A 16,792-nucleotide genomic window follows, 5' to 3' on the forward strand; every position below is an offset into this window, starting at 1 on the left:
GCGTAGTCGGAGTTATCAGTGTCAACTGATGGATTGAGAGTTTGTGTCTAAGAAGTCCTTCCTTATGTACTGGATGATTTCAAAGGAAAGGAAAAAAGACGAAAGGGAATCTCACAGCTTGTACCTGATTTGTGATTGCAACTAGGGCGTTATTTAAAAGACGATCAGTGAACCACCAAAGTGGAATTGATCCGAATGCATTCATAAAATCTTCTGAATTCTGAGGTGTCCTCCAAGCAGGGAGGCAGTGGCTGGGTGTGGGAGGCAAAAATCGCAGGGCCAGCACTTGACACCTGCAGGATTGGGAGGCTGAACTTTGCACCAAGCCAAGGGTTCTGGTGTCCGTCGGAAGTTTCATTCCCCAACCCGCATTGACTTTGCATTGGCCCTCCTCCCCCCAGATTTTATGTGTAAGGCAAGTCCTGAGTTTATCGTCGGGAGAATCTTCCCTTGTAGTCTCGAATTGCCTTGGCCATCAGCGGGGCCACTTTCTTGGCAGCCTGTTTTCGGGTTTTGTCCGCGGGCGCCGCGTGCTGATTGCTGCTGCCGCCGCTAATGCTGCCGCCGTCGCCGTCCCCGAGTCCGGAGGGAGCCTGGCTGCTTCCTGCGGGCTTGGGGGCTGGCTCGATGTCTCCATTTCGGGGGTCAGCGGCTCCTGCAGACTCCTCTTGCCTCCTGGAAGCATCATAAGGCGTCTTGGCCACAGAGTTGAAACAGATCATCTTTGTCTGTCGGCCGCTGGGTTTGTTTTCACGTGCGGATCGGATTTTCGTGGTCACTACTCGCAGCCGCTGCTCTCGGGCGTCCCGAAGCCGCAGGTACAGCTCCCGCCAAGACTCGTGCTCCTGTGGCTTTTCTTCCTTGAAGTCCCGGAGACAATGAATCCTCCATAATTCATCTGTGTCTCGAGCGAGTGCGGGATTGTCTTTCTCTGTGCGGTAGAGCTGATCGGGCGTCCACCCTTCCAGAACGGGTTCAAGAACCGAGTAGGGGACCCCTTCCACGTCGCCGAGGGCGTCCGGATTGTTCCTAGGCACCCGGAGGCACTGCTGGCGCAGCGTCGGCACCTGGAGCTGGCAGGCAGGCCTGGAGCCCGAGTACACCGGCATCTTAGCGTTCACTCTGCGTCCAGGGAAAGCAGCTTCCTCCTGGAGCGTTGGCGCGGAGAGTGCTTCTGGGTTTGCCTGGGAGGTCATGGCCTCAAAAGCGGACAGCAGATCGTAGTTGGCCTGCATCCAGGCCTCTGAGGGGTCCCAGAGCTCTGAGAAGACATGGCTGGGCACCGTTTTCGGCCCGGCGGAATCGGCGCCGGCCGCCTGCAGCCTCTCTGACTGGCTTTCCTGGACAGGAGGCGATTTCTGAGCCGAAGCCCCTCGGGACGGTTTGTGCCCCTTGCTGTGGCTCCCCACCGCTTCCCCCTGGGGTTGGCCCTGGCAGCCTTGACCCGGCGGAGGCCCACCCTGAGCGGCGTGAGCGTGGCCTCTCCCGGGTTGCTCCCCGGGCACAGCGGGCTCAGGGCCCTCGGGCATCGGGAGGGGAGCGGTGCGCGTTGGAGGGTCCCGATGGGGGCCGGAATCAGCTGGGGCCATTCTGGGGCGCTTTCTCTCGGCTCTGGGCTCGCGACTGGGAGACCTCGGGTGAGGTCTCTGTTGCCCCGGAGGTGTTGTGCGTGCTGTCCGTCTGTGCTCAGGGCTGTGAGATGGGCTCCTGGGGGCCGTCGCGTTTTCTGGGAAGCCCCAGGCCTTTCCCCGGTCCTGAAGAGCCTCCCCGAAGCGCTGTCGGGAAGCGCTCTCCTCAGGGTCCTGTGGGTCAGGCCCGGTGTTTCGGTCCACGAGCACCAGCTTCTTCCACCGGGCCGCCAAGTCTCTGGCAAAGTCGCCCACGTGCTGGTGCTTCCGCAGGCGCTTCACCGTCTTTCTGATTCCAGTCTCCGCCAGGATGTCTGCCGTCATGGGCAAGGCGGAGAGTTTCTGCAAATATTTCTCTAGCTTTTTCGGGTCCGTCTTAGTGGCCAGACGCACCTGCAGCTTCTCCACTGCGGGCAGCGTAGTGGACCCTGCCGCCATCTCGCCAGAGCTGTGCAGGCGTCGCTGTCCTCACGGTCGCGGCTCTGTCCGAGCTCGGGGCGGCGGCACAGGCAGTCTGGGGTGGCCGGTCCTCGCTGACCGGTCGCCAGGCAGCGACCTCGGGATGTGGAGTCACAGCCTGGAGCGAGCTGGGTCCTCGGAGCAGCGGGCCACTTGGTCTGGAACGCCGGTCCTTGCAGACAGCTGAGCAGGCCCGCTTCTGTTCCTCGGGATGTGCAGCCGCAGCCTGGAGTGACCTGTGCGGTGCGCCGTCCAAGGCGGAGTGAAGCTCCGCTGCCAGAGCCCGGCCTTATATAGCCAGTCCCGGGCCCACCCAGTGCTCAAGCCCTGACCCCCTGGGCCCCTGGGCTGCCCCGCCCCGATAGGAATTCATTCCTTCAGCCCAATGCAGCCAATCGGGACGGTCCACGCCTGGTGGACTGCTGTGCCCCGCAGGTTCATTAGGTTAATTGCAGCCTGGACACACCCCACTGAGTTCTACCGTTGGCCCTCCATGTTCCCAGCTTCCACATCTGTGGATTCCAAAAGACAGAGAGAGTATCTTCTTGGGAGTAAAAGCGAAAATAACAACACCGCAAGACAGAATCGTAGGAAGAGGAACCAACAGAGGATGACAGCTCTTTACCTGGGATTGACGTTGTGTGAGGGGACTTGGAAACATTGGTAGAAAAGTGGGATTAAGGGAGAAAGAGGAAAAAGGCGTATTTTACTCCTCAACCTCGGCTCCATGAACATCAAGACCCTTCTGGAAGCGGTGTCTTTTCCCCGCCGTCTAGCCCATCCCTAAAGCCCCCAGGGTCCTGGGAATTTAACTATTTCCATGCAATCTCTTTTCCATTGTTAACTGAAGAAAACTGGGTGCCCCTTACAGGTTTTCCAAGACAAGGAAACAAAGAGAAGTCAGCAGGCGCCAAATCAGGACTGTGAGGTGGACGCCTCATGGTTTCCCATGGCAAGTCTTGCCCAGCTGCCCTTGTTCGAAGAAAGGCATGATCAGGAACACTGTCGTGGTGGAGAAGAACTCTCTGGTGGGGACCTTCTTCGCTCCAGCTTTGGCTAACTTTCTGAAAACGCTCTGCTAGCGAGCAGATGTGATCAGGGTTTGGCCCTGCAGAAAGTCAACCAGCAGAATCCCTCTAGCATCCCCCCCCCGCCCCCCCCGCAACGGTTGCCATGACCTCTGCTCTTGACTGCTCCTCTGCAGCTTCGACTGGAGCACTGCCACCTCTTGGTAGCCATGGCTTCGTGCTTGGTCTTCAGGATCCTGCCGGTAGAGCCAGGTTTCATCTCCTGTGACCAATCTTGGAAGAAATGCTTCAGGATCTTGCTCCCACCGGTTGTTTAAAATCTCCTCGGAAAGGCTTGCTCTGGCCTGCAGCTGATATTGGTGCCACGGTTTGGGCAGCCGAGTTCCACTCTCACCTTTCAGTCCAAATGAGGAAAACAGAACCGTTTGAAGTGTCTGTGGTGTTGGCTATTGTTTCTGCTGTCAGCGGCGATTTCGCTTAATGTTTACATTCTCACATGACTTTCTCTCTCTCTCTCTCTCAGTGTGTGTGTGTGTGTGTGTGTGTGTGTGTGTGTGTGTGTGTCTGTGTTTCTTCCGCAGAAAGATAATCGTTATAGCCTGAGAATCGGGGAATGGGGATTCGGGTGTTAAGCCTTTTCTGAGAATTACCCTCCGTGTTGTGTAGAGAAATAAATAAATTTGCTGTGTTTCCAGACTTCCAGCTGCCTCACGAAGAGGATCGTAGTGCAATACTGGCGATGCTTCCAGAGCTCCCTGAATGAGGTTTATCTTGTAAACAGGTGGGAAGAGAATTGAGCTGTCCTGAGTCAGTGTGGTAATGTTACAGCAGGATCCTTAGGTTGATGCTGAATTCGATCTGGGGTAGATTTATATTTTGTGCGGGGGTTGTTTCCTTTCTGTGTTTTCGAGCGGGATTGTCGCTGTGGGAGCAGGGATCTGCTAAGGTTTGTCTCGTTCTCCAGTAATGAATGAGTTTAATGGGTGCAGCCGCTGTTTTCAGTAGCATGCCAGTGGGGGCATCGATGAGCTATGAGGGGCTAGAGCTTGCTCGGATTGTTTCCTTGTGTTTGTGTTTTGAGTTGCGTTTGCTTGTATCATGTTTGTTTTCCATTTTGGCGGGGGAAACGTTTTCCAGGAAGAAAGGTTGTTGCCAGTGGATTTGGTTCCGAGGGGCTGGGGTTTCTGGCTGGGAGTGGGGAGGGGCTGCACGGTGATCGGTGGCTACTCCACCTCCAGAAAGAGCGTGTGGCTTCTCTGCCTTGGGGAGGATATTCTGCTCTCTTGTGAGTTTTGCAAGCCACCCGAGATTCTCTCTTGAATTGCTGTCAAGAAATAGAGACCGGCGTTGTCTCTGGCCCTTGCTGGGGAAGCTTTTCTGAGGTTTTGTGTTTTTAATTTGAGACGGAGTTTGGCTTTTGATGTCCAGGCTGGAGCGCAATGGTGGGATCTGGGCTCACTGCAAACTCGGCCTCCCGGGTTCAAGCGATTCTCCTGTCTCAGCCCCCTGAGTAGCTGGGGTTACAGGCGCTCGCCAGCAAGCCCAACCGAGTTTCGTCTTTTTAGAAGAGACCGGATTTCCTCATGCTGGTCAGGCTGGTCTGCAACTCCGCACCTCAGGGGGTCCGCCGGCCTCCACCTCCCAAAGCGATGGGAATAGAGGCGTGAGTCACCGTGCCCGGACATGTCTGAGTTTCACAGGGTCGCTTGATTGGATTATGTCCCCTTCCCCGGAACGAATGCTTTTCTGTCTTCCTTAAGGGTAGTATCTCTGTGGCACCCTGTTCTGGCTCCTTACGTGTTCTTCAGGCTTGAAGGCCTCTTTTCACGTGCACCGGCATCCACTCAGGTGCCTGCTTCCAGAAGCTTCCCAGCACCCACTCTGCTGACAGCCAAGGGCACAGGACTTTGATCTCTTCTGCTGCCCTTGCTGGGTTTTGCCTTGCGGCTTAGGTCTTTCTATTTCTCTCTCTACCCCTCACTGTCGGTAACGCCTAAGAACCAAGTTTACTTAATGGTGTGTGTGTGTGTGTGCGCGTGCGTGCTTATGCGTGCGTGCGTGTGTGTGCGTGTGTCTTTCATTGTGTGTATGTGTGTGTGTCGTATCTGGCACACGGACCTGTCATTAGCAGCCCGCGTGAAGCCAACAAATGCCCTGAGTTAGAATGCAAACTTTCACCAAAGCTTGCAGGAGCTCGTAGGAGGTGAACTCAGGGTAGTTAACCCGGTCATCTCACGGTAATTAGAAACTCTGATTGGCAGGTTTAGACTTCCTGATCGAGAACCTAAAGAAGCTGATTAAGGTGTCGCCATTCTTTCACAGGGGTTCTGGGTGAAAAGATTGGGATTGATTCTTTGCGGTGCTTAGTAAAAGTAGTTTGACTTAAGGAACGTAACAGTTGTTAGCATTTATGTATGAAATCCAAGAGTTCCTCTCTTCAAATAAACAGCAGGTTTCTTTGAGATGTGCTCCGCTTGTGTCACCCCGGCTGGAGTGCAGTGGAATGAGGAAGGGTCACTGCAGCCTCCGCTTGCCCAGCTCAGGCGATCCTGCCACCTCAGCCCTCTAAGAAGCTGGGACCACAGGGGCCGTGCCACCACGCCGGGCTCATTTTGGTATCTTTTGTGGAGACGGGGTTTCTCCGTTTGGCCCAGCCTGTTCTCCACCTCCTGGGCTGCAGCGATCTGCTTTCCTCGGCCTCCCAGAGGAGGATGGCTGACGATTACAGGATCATGCCCAGCCTTTTCTCTAAAAGAAAACACCAACAGCAAGAAATCATTTTGCGTAGTCGGAGTTATCAGTGTCAACTGATGGATTGAGAGTTTGTGTCTAAGAAGTCCTTCCTTATGTACTGGATGATTTCAAAAGAAAGGAAAAAAGACGAAAGGGAATCTCACAGCTTGTACCTGATTTGTGATTGCAACTAGGGCGTTATTTAAAAGACGATCAGTGAACCACCAAAGTGGAATTGATCCGAATGCGTTCATAAAATCTTCTGAATTCTGAGGTGTCCTCCAAGCAGGGAGGCAGTGGCTGGGTGTGGGAGGCAAAAATCGCAGGGCCAGCACTTGACACCTGCAGGATTGGGAGGCTGAACTTTGCACCAAGCCAAGGGTTCTGGTGTCCGTCGGAAGTTTCGTTCCCCAACCCGCATTGACTTTGCATTGGCCCTCCTCCCCCCAGATTTTATGTGTAAGGCAAGTCCTGAGTTTATCGTCGGGAGAATCTTCCCTTGTAGTCTCGAATTGCCTTGGCCATCAGCGGGGCCACTTTCTTGGCAGCCTGTTTTCGGGTTTTGTCCGCGGGCGCCGCGTGCTGATTGCTGCTGCTGCCGCCGCTAATGCTGCCGCCGTCGCCGTCCCCGAGTCCGGAGGGAGCCTGGCTGCTTCCTGCGGGCTTGGGGGCTGGCTCGATGTCTCCATTTCGGGGGTCAGCGGCTCCTGCAGACTCCTCTTGCCTCCTGGAAGCATCATAAGGCGTCTTGGCCACAGAGTTGAAACAGATCATCTTTGTCTGTCGGCCGCTGGGTTTGTTTTCACGTGCGGATCGGATTTTCGTGGTCACTACTCGCAGCCGCTGCTCTCGGGCGTCCCGAAGCCGCAGGTACAGCTCCCGCCAAGACTCGTGCTCCCGTGGCTTTTCTTCCTTGAAGTCCCGGAGACAATGAATCCTCCATAATTCATCTGTCTCTCGAGCGAGTGCGGGATTGTCTTTCTCTGTGCGGTAGAGCTGATCGGGCGTCCACCCTTCCAGAACGGGTTCAAGAACCGAGTAGGGGACCCCTTCCACGTCGCCGAGGGCGTCCGGATTGTTCCTAGGCACCCGGAGGCACTGCTGGCGCAGCGTCGGCACCTGGAGCTGGCAGGCAGGCCTGGAGCCCGAGTACACCGGCATCTTAGCGTTCACTCTGCGTCCAGGGAAAGCAGCTTCCTCCTGGAGCGTTGGCGCGGAGAGTGCTTCTGGGTTTGCCTGGGAGGTCATGGCCTCAAAAGCGGACAGCAGATCGTAGTTGGCCTGCATCCAGGCCTCTGAGGGGTCCCAGAGCTCTGAGAAGACATGGCTGGGCACCGTTTTCGGCCCGGCGGAATCGGCGCCGGCCGCCTGCAGCCTCTCTGACTGGCTTTCCTGGACAGGAGGCGATTTCTGAGCCGAAGCCCCTCGGGACGGTTTGTGCCCCTTGCTGTGGCTCCCCACCGCTTCCCCCTGGGGTTGGCCCTGGCAGCCTTGACCCGGCAGAGGCCCACCCTGAGCGGCGTGAGCGTGGCCTCTCCCGGGTTGCTCCCCGGGCACAGCGGGCTCAGGGCCCTCGGGCATCGGGAGGGGAGCGGTGCGCGTTGGAGGGTCCCGATGGGGGCCGGAATCAGCTGGGGCCATTCTGGGGCGCTTTCTCTCGGCTCTGGGCTCGCGACTGGGAGACCTCGGGTGAGGTCTCTGTTGCCCCGGAGGTGTTGTGCGTGCTGTCCGTCTGTGCTCAGGGCTGTGAGATGGGCTCCTGGGGGCCGTCGCGTTTTCTGGGAAGCCCCAGGCCTTTCCCCGGTCCTGAAGAGCCTCCCCGAAGCGCTGTCGGGAAGCGCTCTCCTCAGGGTCCTGTGGGTCAGGCCCGGTGTTTCGGTCCACGAGCACCAGCTTCTTCCACCGGGCCGCCAAGTCTCTGGCAAAGTCGCCCACGTGCTGGTGCTTCCGCAGGCGCTTCACCGTCTTTCTGATTCCAGTCTCCGCCAGGATGTCTGCCGTCATGGGCAAGGCGGAGAGTTTCTGCAAATATTTCTCTAGCTTTTTCGGGTCCGTCTTAGTGGCCAGACGCACCTGCAGCTTCTCCACTGCGGGCAGCGTAGTGGACCCTGCCGCCATCTCGCCAGAGCTGTGCAGGCGTCGCTGTCCTCACGGTCGCGGCTCTGTCCGAGCTCGGGGCGGCGGCACAGGCAGTCTGGGGTGGCCGGTCCTCGCTGACCGGTCGCCAGGCAGCGACCTCGGGATGTGGAGTCACAGCCTGGAGCGAGCTGGGTCCTCGGAGCAGCGGGCCACTTGGTCCGGAACGCCGGTCCTTGCAGACAGCTGAGCAGGCCCGCTTCTGTTCCTCGGGATGTGCAGCCGCAGCCTGGAGTGACCTGTGCGGTGCGCCGTCCAAGGCGGAGTGAAGCTCCGCTGCCAGAGCCCGGCCTTATATAGCCAGTCCCGGGCCCACCCAGTGCTCAAGCCCTGACCCCCTGGGCCCCTGGGCTGCCCCGCCCCGATAGGAATTCATTCCTTCAGCCCAATGCAGCCAATCGGGACGGTCCACGCCTGGTGGACTGCTGTGCCCCGCAGGTTCATTAGGTTAATTGCAGCCTGGACACACCCCACTGAGTTCTACCGTTGGCCCTCCATGTTCCCAGCTTCCACATCTGTGGATTCCAAAAGACAGAGAGAGTATCTTCTTGGGAGTAAAAGCGAAAATAACAACACCGCAAGACAGAATCGTAGGAAGAGGAACCAACAGAGGATGACAGCTCTTTACCTGGGATTGACGTTGTGTGAGGGGACTTGGAAACATTGGTAGAAAAGTGGGATTAAGGGAGAAAGAGGAAAAAGGCGTATTTTACTCCTCAACCTCGGCTCCATGAACATCAAGACCCTTCTGGAAGCGGTGTCTTTTCCCCGCCGTCTAGCCCATCCCTAAAGCCCCCAGGGTCCTGGGAATTTAACTATTTCCATGCAATCTCTTTTCCATTGTTAACTGAAGAAAACTGGGTGCCCCTTACAGGTTTTCCAAGACAAGGAAACAAAGAGAAGTCAGCAGGCGCCAAATCAGGACTGTGAGGTGGACGCCTCATGGTTTCCCATGGCAAGTCTTGCCCAGCTGCCCTTGTTCGAAGAAAGGCATGATCAGGAACACTGTCGTGGTGGAGAAGAACTCTCTGGTGGGGACCTTCTTCGCTCCAGCTTTGGCTAACTTTCTGAAAACGCTCTGCTAGCGAGCAGATGTGATCAGGGTTTGGCCCTGCAGAAAGTCAACCAGCAGAATCCCTCTAGCATCCCCCCCCCGCCCCCCCCCGCAACGGTTGCCATGACCTCTGCTCTTGACTGCTCCTCTGCAGCTTCGACTGGAGCACTGCCACCTCTTGGTAGCCATGGCTTCGTGCTTGGTCTTCAGGATCCTGCCGGTAGAGCCAGGTTTCATCTCCTGTGACCAATCTTGGAAGAAATGCTTCAGGATCTTGCTCCCACCGGTTGTTTAAAATCTCCTCGGAAAGGCTTGCTCTGGCCTGCAGCTGATATTGGTGCCACGGTTTGGGCAGCCGAGTTCCACTCTCACCTGTCAGTCCAAATGAGGAAAACAGAACCATTTGAAGTGTCTATGGTGTCGGCTATTGTTTCTGCTGTCAGCGGCGATTTCGCTTAATGTTTACATTCTCACGTGACTTTCTCTCTCTCTCTCTCTCAGTGTGTGTGTGTGTGTGTGTGTGTGTGTGTGTGTGTGTGTGTGTGTGTTTCTTCCGCAGACAGATAATCGTTATAGCCTGAGAATCGGGGAATGGGGATTCGGGTGTTAAGCCTTTTCTGAGAATTACCCTCCGTGTTGTGTAGAGAAATAAATAAATTTGCTGTGTTTCCAGACTTCCAGCTGCCTCACGAAGAGGATCGTAGTGCAATACTGGCGATGCTTCCAGAGCTCCCTGAATGAGGTTTATCTTGTAAACAGGTGGGAAGAGAATTGAGCTGTCCTGGGTCAGTGTGGTAATGTTACAGCAGGATCCTTAGGTTGATGCTGAATTCGATCTGGGGTAGATTTATATTTTGTGCGGGGGTTGTTTCCTTTCTGTGTTTTCGAGCGGGATTGTCGCTGTGGGAGCAGGGATCTGCTAAGGTTTGTCTCGTTCTCCAGTAATGAATGAGTTTAATGGGTGCAGCCGCTGTTTTCAGTAGCATGCCAGTGGGGGCATCGATGAGCTATGAGGGGCTAGAGCTTGCTCGGATTGTTTCCTTGTGTTTGTGTTTTGAGTTGCGTTTGCTTGTATCATGTTTGTTTTCCATTTTGGCGGGGGAAACGTTTTCCAGGAAGAAAGGTTGTTGCCAGTGGATTTGGTTCCGAGGGGCTGGGGTTTCTGGCTGGGAGTGGGGAGGGGCTGCACGGTGATCGGTGGCTACTCCACCTCCAGAAAGAGCGTGTGGCTTCTCTGCCTTGGGGAGGATATTCTGCTCTCTTGTGAGTTTTGCAAGCCACCCGAGATTCTCTCTTGAATTGCTGTCAAGAAATAGAGACCGGCGTTGTCTCTGGCCCTTGCTGGGGAAGCTTTTCTGAGGTTTTGTGTTTTTAATTTGAGACGGAGTTTGGCTTTTGATGTCCAGGCTGGAGCGCAATGGTGGGATCTGGGCTCACTGCAAACTCGGCCTCCCGGGTTCAAGCGATTCTCCTGTCTCAGCCCCCTGAGTAGCTGGAGTTACAGGCGCTCGCCAGCAAGCCCAACCGAGTTTCGTCTTTTTAGAAGAGACCGGATTTCCTCATGCTGGTCAGGCTGGTCTGCAACTCCGCACCTCAGGGGGTCCGCCGGCCTCCACCTCCCAAAGCGATGGGAATAGAGGCGTGAGTCACCGTGCCCGGACATGTCTGAGTTTCACAGGGTCGCTTGATTGGATTATGTCCCCTTCCCCGGAACGAATGCTTTTCTGTCTTCCTTAAGGGTAGTATCTCTGTGGCACCCTGTTCTGGCTCCTTACGTGTTCTTCAGGCTTGAAGGCCTCTTTTCACGTGCACCGGCATCCACTCAGGTGCCTGCTTCCAGAAGCTTCCCAGCACCCACTCTGCTGACAGCCAAGGGCACAGGACTTTGATCTCTTCTGCTGCCCTTGCTGGGTTTTGCCTTGCGGCTTAGGTCTTTCTATTTCTCTCTCTACCCCTCACTGTCGGTAACGCCTAAGAACCAAGTTTACTTAATGGTGTGTGTGTGTGTGTGCGCGTGCGTGTGCCTGCTTATGCGTTCGTGCTTATGCGTGCGTGCGTGTGTGTGCGTGTGTCTTTCTTTGTGTGTATGTGTGTGTGTCGTATCTGGCACACGGACCTGTCATTAGCAGCCCGCGTGAAGCCAACAAATGCCCTGAGTTAGAATGCAAACTTTCACCAAAGCTTGCAGGAGCTCGTAGGAGGTGAACTCAGGGTAGTTAACCCGGTCATCTCACGGTAATTAGAAACTCTGATTGGCAGGTTTAGACTTCCTGATCGAGAACCTAAAGAAGCTGATTAAGGTGTCGCCATTCTTTCACAGGGGTTCTGGGTGAAAAGATTGGGATTGATTCTTTGCGGTGCTTAGTAAAAGTAGTTTGACTTAAGGAACGTAACAGTTGTTAGCATTTATGTATGAAATCCAAGAGTTCCTCTCTTCAAATAAACAGCAGGTTTCTTTGAGATGTGCTCCGCTTGTGTCACCCCGGCTGGAGTGCAGTGGAATGAGGAAGGGTCACTGCAGCCTCCGCTTGCCCAGCTCAGGCGATCCTGCCACCTCAGCCCTCTGAGAAGCTGGGACCACAGGGGCCGTGCCACCACGCCGGGCTCATTTTGGTATCTTTTGTGGAGACGGGGTTTCTCCGTTTGGCCCAGCCTGTTCTCCACCTCCTGGGCTGCAGCGATCTGCTTTCCTCGGCCTCCCAGAGGAGGATGGCTGACGATTACAGGATCATGCCCGGCCTTTTCTCTAAAAGAAAACACCAACAGCAAGAAATCATTTTGCGTAGTCGGAGTTATCAGTGTCAACTGATGGATTGAGAGTTTGTGTCTAAGAAGTCCTTCCTTATGTACTGGATGATTTCAAAAGAAAGGAAAAAAGACGAAAGGGAATCTCACAGCTTGTACCTGATTTGTGATTGCAACTAGGGCGTTATTTAAAAGACGATCAGTGAACCACCAAAGTGGAATTGATCCGAATGCGTTCATAAAATCTTCTGAATTCTGAGGTGTCCTCCAAGCAGGGAGGCAGTGGCTGGGTGTGGGAGGCAAAAATCGCAGGGCCAGCACTTGACACCTGCAGGATTGGGAGGCTGAACTTTGCACCAAGCCAAGGGTTCTGGTGTCCGTCGGAAGTTTCGTTCCCCAACCCGCATTGACTTTGCATTGGCCCTCCTCCCCCCAGATTTTATGTGTAAGGCAAGTCCTGAGTTTATCGTCGGGAGAATCTTCCCTTGTAGTCTCGAATTGCCTTGGCCATCAGCGGGGCCACTTTCTTGGCAGCCTGTTTTCGGGTTTTGTCCGCGGGCGCCGCGTGCTGATTGCTGCTGCCGCCGCTAATGCTGCCGCCGTCGCCGTCCCCGAGTCCGGAGGGAGCCTGGCTGCTTCCTGCGGGCTTGGGGGCTGGCTCGATGTCTCCATTTCGGGGGTCAGCGGCTCCTGCAGACTCCTCTTGCCTCCTGGAAGCATCATAAGGCGTCTTGGCCACAGAGTTGAAACAGATCATCTTTGTCTGTCGGCCGCTGGGTTTGTTTTCACGTGCGGATCGGATTTTCGTGGTCACTACTCGCAGCCGCTGCTCTCGGGCGTCCCGAAGCCGCAGGTACAGCTCCCGCCAAGACTCGTGCTCCTGTGGCTTTTCTTCCTTGAAGTCCCGGAGACAATGAATCCTCCATAATTCATCTGTCTCTCGAGCGAGTGCGGGATTGTCTTTCTCTGTGCGGTAGAGCTGATCGGGCGTCCACCCTTCCAGAACGGGTTCAAGAACCGAGTAGGGGACCCCTTCCACGTCGCCGAGGGCGTCCGGATTGTTCCTAGGCACCCGGAGGCACTGCTGGCGCAGCGTCGGCACCTGGAGCTGGCAGGCAGGCCTGGAGCCCGAGTACACCGGCATCTTAGCGTTCACTCTGCGTCCAGGGAAAGCAGCTTCCTCCTGGAGCGTTGGCGCGGAGAGTGCTTCTGGGTTTGCCTGGGAGGTCATGGCCTCAAAAGCGGACAGCAGATCGTAGTTGGCCTGCATCCAGGCCTCTGAGGGGTCCCAGAGCTCTGAGAAGACATGGCTGGGCACCGTTTTCGGCCCGGCGGAATCGGCGCCGGCCGCCTGCAGCCTCTCTGACTGGCTTTCCTGGACAGGAGGCGATTTCTGAGCCGAAGCCCCTCGGGACGGTTTGTGCCCCTTGCTGTGGCTCCCCACCGCTTCCCCCTGGGGTTGGCCCTGGCAGCCTTGACCCGGCAGAGGCCCACCCTGAGCGGCGTGAGCGTGGCCTCTCCCGGGTTGCTCCCCGGGCACAGCGGGCTCAGGGCCCTCGGGCATCGGGAGGGGAGCGGTGCGCGTTGGAGGGTCCCGATGGGGGCCGGAATCAGCTGGGGCCATTCTGGGGCGCTTTCTCTCGGCTCTGGGCTCGCGACTGGGAGACCTCGGGTGAGGTCTCTGTTGCCCCGGAGGTGTTGTGCGTGCTGTCCGTCTGTGCTCAGGGCTGTGAGATGGGCTCCTGGGGGCCGTCGCGTTTTCTGGGAAGCCCCAGGCCTTTCCCCGGTCCTGAAGAGCCTCCCCGAAGCGCTGTCGGGAAGCGCTCTCCTCAGGGTCCTGTGGGTCAGGCCCGGTGTTTCGGTCCACGAGCACCAGCTTCTTCCACCGGGCCGCCAAGTCTCTGGCAAAGTCGCCCACGTGCTGGTGCTTCCGCAGGCGCTTCACCGTCTTTCTGATTCCAGTCTCCGCCAGGATGTCTGCCGTCATGGGCAAGGCGGAGAGTTTCTGCAAATATTTCTCTAGCTTTTTCGGGTCCGTCTTAGTGGCCAGACGCACCTGCAGCTTCTCCACTGCGGGCAGCGTAGTGGACCCTGCCGCCATCTCGCCAGAGCTGTGCAGGCGTCGCTGTCCTCACGGTCGCGGCTCTGTCCGAGCTCGGGGCGGCGGCACAGGCAGTCTGGGGTGGCCGGTCCTCGCTGACCGGTCGCCAGGCAGCGACCTCGGGATGTGGAGTCACAGCCTGGAGCGAGCTGGGTCCTCGGAGCAGCGGGCCACTTGGTCCGGAACGCCGGTCCTTGCAGACAGCTGAGCAGGCCCGCTTCTGTTCCTCGGGATGTACAGCCGCAGCCTGGAGTGACCTGTGCGGTGCGCCGTCCAAGGCGGAGTGAAGCTCCGCTGCCAGAGCCCGGCCTTATATAGCCAGTCCCGGGCCCACCCAGTGCTCAAGCCCTGACCCCCTGGGCCCCTGGGCTGCCCCGCCCCGATAGGAATTCATTCCTTCAGCCCAATGCAGCCAATCGGGACGGTCCACGCCTGGTGGACTGCTGTGCCCCGCAGGTTCATTAGGTTAATTGCAGCCTGGACACACCCCACTGAGTTCTACCGTTGGCCCTCCATGTTCCCAGCTTCCACATCTGTGGATTCCAAAAGACAGAGAGAGTATCTTCTTGGGAGTAAAAGGGAAAATAACAACACCAGAAGACAGAATCGTAGGAAGAGGAACCAACAGAGGATGACAGCTCTTTACCTGGGATTGACGTTGTGTGAGGGGACTTGGAAACATTGGTAGAAAAGTGGGATTAAGGGAGAAAGAGGAAAAAGGCGTATTTTACTCCTCAACCTCGGCTCCATGAACATCAAGACCCTTCTGGAAGCGGTGTCTTTTCCCCGCCGTCTAGCCCATCCCTAAAGCCCCCAGGGTCCTGGGAATTTAACTATTTCCATGCAATCTCTTTTCCATTGTTAACTGAAGAAAACTGGGTGCCCCTTACAGGTTTTCCAAGACAAGGAAACAAAGAGAAGTCAGCAGGCGCCAAATCAGGACTGTGAGGTGGACGCCTCACGGTTTCCCATGGCAAGTCTTGCCCAGCTGCCCTTGTTCGAAGAAAGGCATGATCAGGAACACTGTCGTGGTGGAGAAGAACTCTCTGGTGGGGACCTTCTTCGCTCCAGCTTTGGCTAACTTTCTGAAAACGCTCTGCTAGCGAGCAGATGTGATCAGGGTTTGGCCCTGCAGAAAGTCAACCAGCAGAATCCCTCTAGGATCCCCCCCCCCGCCGCAACGGTTGCCATGACCTCTGCTCTTGACTGCTCCTCTGCAGCTTCGACTGGAGCACTGCCACCTCTTGGTAGCCATGGCTTCGTGCTTGGTCTTCAGGATCCTGCCGGTAGAGCCAGGTTTCATCTCCTGTGACCAATCTTGGAAGAAATGCTTCAGGATCTTGCTCCCACCGGTTGTTTAAAATCTCCTCGGAAAGGCTTGCTCTGGCCTGCAGCTGATATTGGTGCCACGGTTTGGGCAGCCGAGTTCCACTCTCACCTTTCAGTCCAAATGAGGAAAACAGAACCGTTTGAAGTGTCTGTGGTGTTGGCTATTGTTTCTGCTGTCAGCGGCGATTTCGCTTAATGTTTACATTCTCACATGACTTTCTCTCTCTCTCTCTCTCAGTGTGTGTGTGTGTGTGTGTGTGTGTGTGTGTGTGTGTGTGTCTGTGTTTCTTCCGCAGAAAGATAATCGTTATAGCCTGAGAATCGGGGAATGGGGATTCGGGTGTTAAGCCTTTTCTGAGAATTACCCTCCGTGTTGTGTAGAGAAATAAATAAATTTGCTGTGTTTCCAGACTTCCAGCTGCCTCACGAAGAGGATCGTAGTGCAATACTGGCGATGCTTCCAGAGCTCCCTGAATGAGGTTTATCTTGTAAACAGGTGGGAAGAGAATTGAGCTGTCCTGGGTCAGTGTGGTAATGTTACAGCAGGATCCTTAGGTTGATGCTGAATTCGATCTGGGGTAGATTTATATTTTGTGCGGGGGTTGTTTCCTTTCTGTGTTTTCGAGCGGGATTGTCGCTGTGGGAGCAGGGATCTGCTAAGGTTTGTCTCGTTCTCCAGTAATGAATGAGTTTAATGGGTGCAGCCGCTGTTTTCAGTAGCATGCCAGTGGGGGCATCGATGAGCTATGAGGGGCTAGAGCTTGCTCGGATTGTTTCCTTGTGTTTGTGTTTTGAGTTGCGTTTGCTTGTATCATGTTTGTTTTCCATTTTGGCAGGGGAAGCGTTTTCCAGGAAGAAAGGTTGTTGCCAGTGGATTTGGTTCCGAGGGGCTGGGGTTTCTGGCTGGGAGTGGGGAGGGGCTGCACGGTGATCGGTGGCTACTCCACCTCCAGTAAGAGCGTGTGGCTTCTCTGCCTTGGGGAGGATATTCTGCTCTCTTGTGAGTTTTGCAAGCCACCCGAGATTCTCTCTTGAATTGCTGTCAAGAAATAGAGACCGGCGTTGTCTCTGGCCCTTGCTGGGGAAGCTTTTCTGAGGTTTTGTGTTTTTAATTTGAGACGGAGTTTGGCTTTTGATGTCCAGGCTGGAGTGCAATGGTGGGATCTGGGCTCACTGCAAACTCGGCCTCCCGGGTTCAAGCGATTCTCCTGTCTCAGCCCCCTGAGTAGCTGGGATTACAGGCGCTCGCCAGCAAGCCCAACCGAGTTTCGTCTTTTTAGAAGAGACCGGATTTCCTCATGCTGGTCAGGCTGGTCTGCAACTCCGCACCTCAGGGGGTCCGCCGGCCTCCACCTCCCAAAGCGATGGGAATAGAGGCGTGAGTCACCGTGCCCGGACATGTCTGAGTTTCACAGGGTCGCTTGATTGGATTATGTCCCCTTCCCCGGAACGAATGCTTTTCTGCCTTCCTTAAGGGTAGTATCTCTGTGGCACCCTGTTCTGGCTCCTTACGTGTTCTTCAGGCTTGAAGGCCTCTTTTCACGTGCACCGGCATCCACTCAGGTGCCTGCTTCCAGAA

General features: G+C 55.9%; 3 protein-coding genes across 17 annotated transcripts in view; 1 reads left to right on the forward strand and 2 right to left on the reverse strand.

The window, feature by feature from the left end:
• The window catches only part of KATNAL2 (katanin catalytic subunit A1 like 2), a 298,323-nt gene that overhangs the window by 204,219 nt on the left and 77,312 nt on the right, over positions 1-16,792 (forward strand). The gene's annotated exons all lie outside the window — the stretch shown is intronic.
• On the reverse strand, positions 429-2,066 carry LOC129394562 (elongin-A3-like). The gene has a single exon (XM_055102392.1). It carries the CDS (start codon positions 2,064-2,066, stop codon positions 429-431), a length of 1,638 nt encoding a protein of 545 aa, XP_054958367.1.
• Positions 6,326-7,966, reverse strand: LOC117978372 (elongin-A3). Its single transcript, XM_055102390.1, has one exon. The coding sequence runs from the start codon at positions 7,964-7,966 to the stop codon at positions 6,326-6,328; it is 1,641 nt and encodes a 546-aa protein (XP_054958365.1).

Source organism: Pan paniscus, chromosome 17 (assembly GCF_029289425.2).
Source record: "Pan paniscus chromosome 17, NHGRI_mPanPan1-v2.0_pri, whole genome shotgun sequence".
Taxonomy (NCBI): Eukaryota; Metazoa; Chordata; class Mammalia; order Primates; family Hominidae; genus Pan; species Pan paniscus.